Source organism: Dasypus novemcinctus, chromosome 17 (assembly GCF_030445035.2).
Source record: "Dasypus novemcinctus isolate mDasNov1 chromosome 17, mDasNov1.1.hap2, whole genome shotgun sequence".
In the NCBI taxonomy this organism is placed as follows: domain Eukaryota; kingdom Metazoa; phylum Chordata; class Mammalia; order Cingulata; family Dasypodidae; genus Dasypus; species Dasypus novemcinctus.
This window is the reverse complement of record NC_080689.1, coordinates 31682449-31694467: the sequence shown is the minus strand read 5'-3', so window position 1 is coordinate 31694467 and position 12019 is coordinate 31682449. Positions and strand designations below refer to the sequence as shown.

At 37.4% G+C, this 12019-nt stretch overlaps 1 protein-coding gene across 4 annotated transcripts in view; it reads left to right on the top strand.

Moving 5' to 3' along the window:
- THADA (THADA armadillo repeat containing) overlaps nucleotides 1-12019 on the top strand; it is a 383919-nt gene that overhangs the window by 16486 nt on the left and 355414 nt on the right. For all 4 annotated transcript variants that reach the window (XM_012524133.3, XM_058278477.2, XM_071208795.1 and 1 more), the window contains exons 10-15: nucleotides 690-910; nucleotides 2133-2824; nucleotides 5233-5384; nucleotides 6307-6462; nucleotides 7405-7527; nucleotides 10642-10765. In XM_012524133.3, coding sequence (XP_012379587.1) covers nucleotides 690-910; nucleotides 2133-2824; nucleotides 5233-5384; nucleotides 6307-6462; nucleotides 7405-7527; nucleotides 10642-10765 — 1468 coding nt within the window. The remainder of the gene's footprint in view (nucleotides 1-689; nucleotides 911-2132; nucleotides 2825-5232; nucleotides 5385-6306; nucleotides 6463-7404; nucleotides 7528-10641; nucleotides 10766-12019) is intronic.

Sequence of the window (12019 nt, the reverse complement as noted above, 5' to 3'; positions counted from 1 at the left end):
TTTATATTAAGAATACTTCAAGGGGAGTGGGTGTAGCTCAGTGGTTAAGTGCCTGCTTGCATGTTTGCATGTACAAGGTCTCAGGATCAATCCCCAGTATTTCCTAAAAAAAAAAAGAAGTAATAGTGTTACCTCACAGGGTTGTTAAAAAGAATAACTCAAAACATGTACTTTAGATGAGACACATTTTAGAGTCAATTTTTAGTGACTGATCCACATGGAAACTATGATTGGATAGTTTAGGCCACAATCCTCAGCAGATTTTTTCCCTTAATCTATTATCTAGAAACTAATTTTATTTATTTTCCTTATTTGATACAAAATATATGTGCCCTATTCTATGAGATCACATGAAGTAATTATCACTGGATAAAATTTAAGATTTTTTTTACTCATCTCTAATAAAAAGATGAGTAAAGCTCATCCACCTATAGGTGGTGCTGTGCTGTGATCTAGTACCCTCAAAAAAGAGCAAAATGGTTCACAGAACTGGATTTACCCTTTAAAAATTTTTAATATAATTTAGTGCCTATCAAACCTTTTTAAATTTAATTTTATTTTTTTACGTTTAGCTTTAGTTATTTTTCTTGGAATATTTCAGGGGAAAGAGATTTTTGGGTTTATATTTTGAAATATTTCTGAAAAGTTTGAGAGGCTTTATGTACATTAGCTGTGGTGTAATTTTCCAGATTAGAAGTTTGCTTCTCCATTCAGTGGACTGTACCAGCCTCCCCGAGTGGCTTGTGAGCAGCTGCAGGAGCCTTTGTTGTGCTGAGGTCTCTGGGTCAGCTCTGTTATTCCTGTGTCAGGGGACACTCGCCATGTTTGACTGGCAGGATGAGAGCATGGGTCCAAGGCGGGAGGCTTTGCTCTTGGATACTGCACATATTTTGTTCACCTTGAGTTCACAGTGAGTTTCAATGCTTGTCTCATCTTTTATTTGCAGTTTGTTTTGCTTGCAAGATACCACTGGAAGCATTTAGATGGTACCTGAGTCAGCATACTTAGTAATTTGATGGAAAATGGTCAGGTTAAATGCTGCATTGAATGGGATATATGTATAGCGAATGAAGTGGATGTGAAAGTAGAATAAGAGAAGAAGGGATGATGGGAGAGGGAGAGCTACAGGATTACCTTGTCTTGAACATTTCTAAAATTAACTTATAATGTTCAGTTCATATGCTAGCATTTTAAAAAATGAAAACATTTCTGTATGTATAGTCCTTTTAGAGTTTATGAGGAATTTTAACATGGTTGATCTAATTTGAGCCTCACATGTCTGATAGATAAGTTTGTAATTAGCTTAGATGTAGGAAATCTTATTTTGTTGAAGGAGTAAAGTGAAACTCAGAAAAGTAAATGACTTACCTAAGAGCATATGGCCAATAAGAACCTGAGCCAGCACTGTAACTTGGTCTTATGACTTCACTGATCTGTATTTTCTGTTTGTTTTTTTTCTGTTTATGGCTGAAAGTGATCATGTGCTTAAAATGTCAGTCCATAGATATAGCTTGATAGTAATGAGTTTATGGCTAAAGGAGGAAAATTAGGATATTTTAACTTTTTTTACATGTTGTTTAGTGTATATGTGTTTAAAAACAGTGGCTATTTCAGAGAAATTTAAAAAGTATTCATGTTTTTTATATCATCTTTATTGAGATATAATGCACATACTATACTATTCACCCATTTAAAGTATGGAATTGGTTGGTTTTTAATATATTCACAGCTTTGTACAAACATACCACAGTCAATTTAGAATCACCCTGTAATGAAACCCTATACCCATTACATTAGCAGTCACTCCCTACATCCCCCTAACTCCCTCTTCACAACCATAGGCCTCCAGTATGTTTTAAAAAGCACACTGAAATCATCACCACAATAAAGATAGTGAAGATTTCCTTCACTTCAGAAAGTTTCCTTGTGCTTCTTTTTGGGCTATTTTTACAAGATGAAAAATTGGTAGATTTGGTAGCAGTTTTTGCCTTATGTGTAATGTTTCTGTATATTTAATAATGATTGAATTTTCTGATCATTTTTTGTATTTTATATTTTTAAAGTCTAAATAATTATAAAATCAAATATCTTTTTATTAGTTTACAATAATATGGCTTCCTTTTTTTTTTCAGGATCAAGGAATCAACTCTAGAAATGTTTCTGTCTAGAATTCTGGTATCTTGGACCAATTCAGCCATACATGTTCTTGAATCAAGTTCCCCAAGCCTAAAGAATAGTCTCAGTGGCAATTCAAGCATAGCTGGGAGACTTTTAGAATATGTTTACACCCACTGGGAACACCCTTTGGATGCTCTGAGACACCAAACCAAAATCATATTCAAAAATCTTCTCCAAATGCATTGGCTCACTATAGAAGGGGCACATTCTGTCACTGATCCTTTCTTTCTGGGGCTAACCGAGAGTCTTCTGCGATTAGAATGGCATGTTAAAGGAAAGTACACGTGCCTCGGTTGTTTGGTGGAATGCATAGGAATTGAACATATTTTGGCAGTAGATAAAACTATTCCATCTCAAATCTTAGAGGTAATGGGGGACCAGTCATTGGTACCTTATGCAAGTGACCTCTTGGAAACCATGTTTAAAAATCACAAGAATCATTTGAAATCCCATACTGTTGACAGTATGTGGATTGACCAGTGGCATGAAACTTGGGTTTCTCCTCTCCTTTTTATACTGTGTGAAGGAAACCTAGATCAAAAATCTTATGTGATTGATTATTACTTGCCAAAATTACTGAATTGCAGCCCTGAGAGCTTAAGCTACATGGTAAAGATTCTTCAAACTTCTGCTGATGCTAAAATTGGTAAGAAAATGAATTTTTGTTTTAGTATTTTTTTATTATGATACTTATATATGGATACCTAGGCAGATGTTGACCAAATTAAAATTAAAAAATTATCCCTTTTGTAAATGGTAGAGGAGGATATTAACAATGGAGATTCTAGACTGAAATGGTTGTTTCTCCACATAGCTGAATAGGTTTTTTTTTAGCTGAAGTCATTTCTACAAGCTAAGGAATGATTACAATTGTGCTGGCTTATAAAGTTTATAAAGTTTTCTCTCTTACTAGGTGTGTGTGTGTGTGGTACCAGGACCAGGGATTGAACCTAGGACCCCATATGTGGGAAGCCAGCACTCAACCACTGAGCCAAATTGGCTTCCCCGAGTTGGTTATTTTGTTTGTTTGCTCGTTGCTTGTTTTTTTGTTTTTAGGAGGTACCAGAAACCAAGCAAGGTACCTCCTGTGTGGGAAGCAGGTGCTCAACTGCTTAAGCCACATTGGCTCCCCTTCCTAGGTTTTTTCTTTAAATTTTTTAAAAGATAGTTAGATTACATAAATGTTACATAAAAGATTTAGGGGATTCCCATATGCCCACATTTTTCCACATTAGCAACATCCTTCATTAGTGTGGTACATTCATTGCAATTGATAAACGCATTTTGGAGCATTGCCACTAAGCATGGATTAAAGTTTATATTGTAGTTTATACTTTCTCCCACCCACTTCTGTAGGTTATGGCAAGGTATATAATGGCCTGTATTTGTCGTTGTAATCCTTACTAGATTTGAATTCATTTTACCAAGTTCTTATTTGTTATATTCTCTTGTCAAACTGGAGTAAAAACTTGTGTGTTTTATATAATTTGCCTATTCAAATGATTGATTCAGTAATAAAATATTGGTTTAGGCAAGGTTAAAGACAGGTAAGTTGTCAGTAGTGAGTTTTTGTCTCTAGGTAAGAAACTATATTTATTTATTTATTTTAAAGATTTATTTATTTATTTCTCTCCCCTTCCCCTCCACCCCCCTGCCCTGGTTGTCTGTTCTCTGTGTCTATTGCTCTTCTTTGTCCGTTTCTGTTGTTGTCAGCGGCACAGGAATCTGTGTTTCTTTTTATTGCGTCATCTTGTTGTGTGAACTCTTCATGTGGGTAGCGCCATTCTTAGGCAGGCTGCACTTTCTTTCGCGCTGGGCGGCTCTCCTTACGGGGCACGCTCCTTGCACATGGGGCTCCCCTATGCGGGAGACACCCCTGCATGGCAGGGCACTCCTTGTGCGCATGAGCACTGCACGTGGGCCAGCTCCACAAGGGTCAAGGAGGCCCAGGGTTTGAACTGTGGACCTCCCATGTGGTAGACGGACGCCCTAACCACTGGGCCAAGTCTGCTTCCCTAAGAAACTAAATTTAGAGGCATGACTTCAAGTAATGGTAATGGCTGTCTAGTCATTTAGCAGAGGAACAAACAACTCATTGAAACTCTAACCTTGAAGGAATCACTACATTAAAGCATAATTCAGTAATTAATGTATAAAATGATGATCCTGACTCATCAAGTAAATCTTCAAATTATATTCTGTTGAGCAAAATGAAATATGGTAATCCATAGCACGTTTTAAGAAATATTTCCAACTAAAATCATTAAAATCTTTCAGTTCAAAGAATAGCCACGAGGTATCTGGAAAATTTGATTCCTAAACACAAAAATGAGCCATTATTTGTAATTTTTAATAGCATTTGTTCTTGCCACATTGGCTTCCCTGTTGCTTTTTTGAGAAGCCTACTAAGTCTAAGGAATTATGAATCTGTTCTGAAGTAAAGCAGTCTATTTTTTATATCAAGGTGCTATGTGAGCTAGAACTCTCTGTCCCCTTAAGTAATAGTTGATGTTCTAGCTTCTCAAAGGATCAGCATCTTTATGATCTTCCTTTTATCTTTCTTAGCAATGAGAAACATTAACACCAAAATATGCCGAGGTTCAATGTCTATTTTTAAGGAAATTATAGTCTCTAGTTACTCAAGTGGCTTTTGTAGGTTTGGCTGAGAGTCATTTAGTTTTTTAATTGACTTTCATATTTCTCTACCTGTGTTTTTTTTCCTCATTTACTTCCTGGTTCACTTTCTAAGTGTCAAGGAAAAAGTGAAGATATTAACAAATTATGATTTTTTTTAAAGTTAACAGAAGGATTATACTTATTTGAAATTATCAACACAAGAATTATTAAATCATTTAAAATAATTATTATTTTACAATAGGCACTTTAATTTGTGTTAGAATTTAGTTTAAAATGTGACTTTTATGTTTTGAAATACAATGTTGGTTAGAAACACCATGCACACCGGGTACTGCAAATTGTTGTGGTCATGGCATAGCACAGTAATGATCTTTGTTACAGTGCTTCCTGGATAAGAGCAGTCTTTTCCATCTTTAGGGTCTTGTAATAGCAGAGGGGCTTTGGGAGCTTTGATGGCTTGTCTGCGAACAGCTAGAGCTCATGGGCATCTGCAGTCTGCAACTGATGCCTGGGGAAGCCTTGTGTCCAGTGCAAGGATAAAACAAGGCTTAATTCATCAGCATAGCCAAGTAAGTAAACAAAATACCTGGAAATTCATATGTGCAGTAGCTTCCTAATTCATTCATTCATTTAGCAGTCTAATATAGAGGCCCATATGTTGTGCTTAGCACTGTTTTAGGGGAACCATGGAGAGACTGAATGGAAAGTGTAAGGTGTAGGCTCTATACTCAGACTATTTAAATTTTAGTTGAGGCAGTTAGGAAAACCTGCATGAAATAATAAGGAATGCTTAGAAGACAACACAGGTGCAGGTGTACCCTGGTATATGCATCAGGACTTGGGAGGCACAAAAAAGAGCAATCACAGTATACTGAGATTGTTTTGGAATGACAGATGTGATTAGAGGAGATGTGTTAGAGCAGCACGTATAATGGAAGGGTGCAAATCAACAAGATCTGGAGGATGATTACAGACCTGTTTTGGCAAGAGTAATGTCCAGTTTATGGAAGGCTCCAGTGCTGGGCCAGAGACTTCAGATTTCGTTGAGGTCATAACTGGAGACCAGAGCCACTCCAGAGTCTTTGGCAAGAAAGTGGTGCTAATGAAACAGATGAGAATGGTGGGCCAGAAGGGGGAGCAATTAGAAACCAGGTGGCCAGTTGGAGTGCATGGCAGTAATTTAAGAGTGAAGTGATAAAGTCCTGGGGTTACTGAGAAAAAAGAAAAAGGAATGAAGCTGAGAATTACTGTGGAATAAGAATATTTAAGGTTGTTGAGCTTTATGTATGACAAATTGACACATTTAATAAAAGTAATTTTGTGGGAAATAACCGCAGGATCTTTGGGATTGAGGAACCTTTTAAAATTATTTATGGTACAGTGAGGTTTAATTATTTTTCCCCTTTGGTAGACTTCGTAAAAAATGAATTTCAGGTAGTTTAGTTTTCACCTTTTTCATTGGAAAATTAACATTTTATTGCTTGATTTTAGGTACGGGTCGATACATTAGGCTTGCTCTGTGAAAGTAATCGAAGCACAGAAATTGTTTCCTCAGAAGAAATGCAGTTGATTGAGTTCTTTATTACATACAATCTTAATACCCAGTCTCCAGGAGTGCGCCAACAGATTTGTTCTCTTCTTAAAAAGGTAGACTACCCCATCAGAAAGTATTGGAAGGGTTATGGAATCATTAGGAATGTGGTGAATTCTGTTCTGTTCTGACTATTGTTTTTTTCTGGCTATTGTTTATAAAAAGAGCCTAGATTTGGGAGAATATGGGAATGCTGTGGGGTTGGCTCACAGCATCTCTTTATGGCCTTTCTGTGATCTATTGTTCTATGATTCCGTAATGTTTATATTTGGGAATAAAATCCTGAGTGAAAAGTCCTTTTATTTTGGGATAGTGAATCAACCTTGAACTGATTTTTTTTTTTTTTTAGGAGGTATTGGGAATCAAACCTGGGACCTTATACATGGAAAGCAGGTGCTCATCCACTGAGCTACACCTACTGCCCCCCTCCCCAATAATTTTTTCCTTCAGAATGTCCTTTATTTATTTTATTTTTTTAGAAGGTACTGGGGGTCAAACCTGGGCCTCATATATGAGAAGCAGGTGCTTAGCCACTGACCTACACCACTCCCCTGAAAGAACAAAAAAATCTAGTGTTGAAATTCTCAGAGTGGAAGGTAGCTTAAGAAAAGTTTGGTAACAGAAGGAATTTTTACCCACCTCATTAAAGATCATTATTGAATAATTCAATTTGAATTAATCACATGACACATTTGTTGGGTACAGAATTGGTAGAGTATAGAAATGACTGTATTGTCTTCAGGCTCATACCAACTTAAAGGAAATAGAACTGTGTGGTTTAATGACTGTGTATTCTGGTTTGAGTAATACTTTGTTTTTGATTGTTAAAATATAAGTGTTAGTGTTCTTTCAAAAAGAAACATCTAAATATTAAGGGTTTAAAAATTTCTTGCCTGAAATTTATTGTAAAGAATTTAGACAACTCTTCCTTTGCCTTTCAAACTGACATTTAAGTGTAATGTGGTTCACATATGCTTCATTTTTCTTTTTCTCAAAAGCTGTTTACTAGAATACAGGAAAGTTCTCAGGTACTTTATAAACTGGAGCAAAGTAAATCCAAATATGAACCAGAGAATGAGTCAACCGACCAGCATCCATCTGATTCTTTAGAGCAATATAAGGTAGGTGATACATTTCTAGACGTGCAGAGTTTTAAGAAACCTAAAACAATTATAAATAAACATTAAAGAATGAGAAATGGAGGTCTCTTGGTGAATAGTGTTTCTTGGCGAATAGTGTTTCTTGGCGAATAGTGCTTTGCCCCTTCCCGCTGGGTTTTCTATATTCCTACTGGTGCTTGCTACTCCTCTTGTGGTAGCCTGGGTAATGGAACCAAGGCTGGACTGAGCTGTTACAGAATGACATCAGCGGTCTAACCTCAGTAATTTGCAGCCAACACGGGCCACATGAATTTAGTACTGTAACTAAAAGGTAATTTCCTGGCCCTGAACTCCTCCACCCCAATCCAGGGTAGAAAACTGCCACGTCTGGCCAGCTTTTGCTTTAGACTAACGTGACTTATGTTAGTTAGCGTAAGGTTAGTGACCCCTGGCCCATGGCCCAGCTTTGAAGATTCCCATCTATCCCATTTTAGAGTGAGTTTGAAGAGTGGTGCTGGGTTTCAGGGTACTATATTACTGGGATAGATGGAACTCCAAGTACAGCAGCTCCAGTGTGGACCAGCGCTCAGCCTGATAACCTTCCCCCTTAGTTTCTGTCCACTAGAACAGAACGAGCTTTTCATTGCCTTCTTACCCCAGATCTGGGCTCTCGAAACAGATGTTTATTTCTCATAAGGCCCAGACAGAGGATGGGGTGTGTCTATTTTATCTCATTTAGTGAAACTGGTGTAATAAAGTAATGATACTTTGAGCCATGACAAACTCACTACCTATTCTGAGCATCAGTTTGGTTGGCCTTGGTTTTGATTTTATATTTAAAAGACGAAAAGTCATTTAAAGACGAATATTCTTAGACTAAGACTGAAATCAGCTCTACCTTTTTAAAATCCCAACTGAAGGTACAACGTGAACTTGAAAGACATAGATTCAATTCCTGATTTTGCTCATTATTAGTTGGCTGTTTATGGGACTTCTCAACCATTCAGTGGGATTAGCAGCACTGCTTCAAACATTGGTTTTGAGGATTAAATGAGAAAGTTCTTTGTAAATTCTAAATCACCCTGAAAATGAAAATTATTTTTAGCCTCTCTGATCAGTACTAGAAAACATCTCTCTCTTGTGCTTCATTAGGAACAAAATGACATTTGTGAAATCTCAATTAAGTATGAGACAAAAACCTTATTTTGTAGATTCAGATCATGAATTTTCATGTATATGAGTTCTTAGTTTGTGCTTGTAGATATTTACTTTTTGAAAATTAGTCCTTCAGAATCTTAATCTGAGTCAATCTCTTAGTTCTGTTATTTTTTCTCAACTGGTAGTCTTTTGTGGCTTTTGGAGATTGACCTTGGTACTATGTCATTGTCGTCATCCTAACAGCATGTACCATGCATGGTATATGGTAGACTTGGTGCCTATCAACCGATTACATGCTGGGAGAGAAGAGTAGGTGTTAATTGGATAAGATGTCTTCCAGTCTAGTTACTAAGACTTTCATACCAAAAATAACTAATGTTAATAATCAGACTACATTTACATTTATTTAAAAAGTATTTCCTACCCATTTTCTCATTTAATGTTTAATAACACTGTTAGGTAGGCATTATTTATTCCACTTAATAAGTGAGAAAAGTTGAAGCTTACAAAAGTTCAGTAACCTGTCCAGGGTTACTCAGCTAGGAAGTGGTAGAGCTGGGACTTCAATTCAGATCTGCTCTTGTCCAAAATCCAACTAGTTTTTTCTCTAGTTCCAGTGCAAATGGAGGCTTAAAGGTAAGAAAGTGCAGGGAAAATTTGGGGAACAGTGAATTCACTGTTGTGAATGATATTTTACAAACTTGGGGAAATGGAGGAATTGAGTAATGGAAATGAGTCTAAATCAATTTGGGAAGGAGTAGTAGAGAGTTTTGAATACTAGTCCAAGGCATTTGGAAGGCTCAGTGTGAACCATTAAAAGTGACTAGAGCATGTATGGAGTCCCGTGGTAGAGTAGGGAATGGGGGATGAAGGAACTGTGTTTGGGACGAGGGGTCCACAGGTATAAATTGTGTTCCCTGCCCCCAGTGTGATTACAATCTTGAGGGAAAAAAGCTTTATCGAAAAGTATCAATGACAATACCTTTAGCATAAGATATAATTCTTAACAAGGGAACTTGTCCTTTAATTTAATATGAATACTGTTTTGCTCATTTATAATTAAAACTAGTTTAGCTAGACACTTTTCAATCATGACGCTATTCCTTTGAAACCCAATGAAATGAATAGATGCAGAAGCTCTTAGGGCTTTTAGGGTCTGAAAGGTAAATTGCCTAGGTTGCATGTCCTTTACCAGAGAAATGAGTGCAGGATCCTGTCCAGAGGCCAGTGACCCCAAGGCTGCCTTTGCTACTCGGGTTTAAGTATATGCCATTGGGGCATAGCAATATCAAGGGTTCTGAAGAATTGCAGCTTTTCTTTATACTTTTTCTCTTCGATCTTACGTAGACAGTATCTTCCTTTCTCACTCCACTTCCCCAGCCCCATTAGAGAAAGATGACTTTGTCCTGGATAAAGTATTTCCCGCTTTGCATTTTTGAAAAATTGTCTTTTGTTTAAGTTTTCATTTTTTATCATTTGTATAGCAAAATATAGCAGGAGTCTATACTTTTCCAAGGGTAGTGACAGACAGTGGAATAGTTGGATCCTTGTAAGAATTAGGTCATTATAGCCAAATTTATCCAATATTTATTGGGTATGCCTTTGGTCAATTTATAACATTAAAAAGTATACACACCTTTGAAGCCTGGTTGGAGATCAGTTTGGATGCTGGTGAGGAGTTTTCATGTAGCCTTTGCACAAGTCGGGTCAGAACAGATCTTGTTTTCACTAAAAATGTTTCTTGTCTGGATTATAATGGAATTGTACTTCTTATTGTTCCTGAAAAAGATAGGGTTCGTTCCAGTCATGGGTAAGAGTGCCAAGATGGCTTATTAAATGAAATGATAAACCAGTATTTCTTTAAAAAGTCTCTGCTATCTTAATTTTTTAACAAACTACTCTTAAAAGTGATACTCTGAAGATAATCTCTTGTGAGTTAATGCATTTATACTTATTGTAATTTTTTTTTTTTTTTAGAATTTCATGTCATCCATTTCCAACAGTCTTTTTGAAGCATTGTTTCCTGGATCTTCCTATCCAACTAGATTTTCAGTCTTAACCATTTTAGGCTCAATAGCCGAAGTTTTTCCTGTCCCAGAAGGTAAGTTTTTAATAATCTTTTTTCTTTCCAAACACGTAATTTTTCAACATTTTGTTTATTTGAAGTTTGTTTTGTTATCTTATTTTTAGATTCTTCAGGGAGGTTTTATTTTCACTATATAATTATTATTTAAGCATCATTAAATTGCCAAGGAAGGGTATAAGGGAGAGAAACCGTTTTCAATAATTATTATTATTCTTTTTTAAAAGATTTATTTATTTATTTAAATCCCCCCCTCCCCCAGTTGTCTGTTCTCTGTGTCTATTTGCTGCATCTTGTTTCTTTGTCCGCTTCTATTGTCGTCAGCGGCACGGGAAGTGTGGGCGGCGCCATTCCTGGGCAGGCTGAACCTTCTTTCGTGCTGGGCGGCTCTCCTTACGGGGTGCACTCCTTGCGCGTGGAGCTCCTCTACGCGGGGGACACCCCTGCGTGGCATGGCACTCCTTGCGCGCATCAGCACTGCGCATGGGCCAGCTCCACACGGGTCAAGGAGGCCCGGGGTTTGAACCGCGGACCTCCCATGTGGTAGACGGACGCCCTAACCACTGGGCCAAGTCCGTTTCCCCAGTAATTATTTTTTGCCAACCGCAAACAACAGGTTTCATGGAGTATGCTATTATGGGAAGAGTTCCTGCTCTTATTACCCGCCCCCCCCGCCATTTGTTTGTTGCAGTTTTAAGATAGCACCTAAGATTTTAAAATTAAAATACTAGTAGTCTTTCTTATGTATAACATTCCTCATTGAGTCTGTGTGGTTAAAGTCGATTTTCCCTCATATGCTGTTTCATAAGGCTCAATGACAATTTGAGGATGTCATTTCTAGGTGTTCTGGTTTAACTGAATCCTTTGTTTTTCCTACTATGGAGAATAAAAACAATGGTCTTTAACTTCCTTCTTTGAGTTGGGTTTCCCCACCGCCCCCTTTTTTTGACTAAGAATGATTTTTTTATCTCCACACTAGTGTATGTGTGTTTTGATTTTTTTTAAAGATTTATTTATTTCTCTCCCCTTCCCCCCCCCCACTCTGGTTGTCTGTTCTCTGTGTCTTTTTGCTGTGTTGTCTTTATCAACTTTCTGTTGTTGTCAGCGGCATGGGAATCTGTGTTTCTTTTTTTTGTTGCGTTATCTTGTTGTGTCAGCCCTCCATGTGCGCTGCACCATTCCTGGGCAGGCTGCACTTTCTTTCGTACTGGGTGGCTCTCCTTACGTGGCGCACTCCTTGCGCATGGGGCTCCCCTACGCTGGGGACACTCC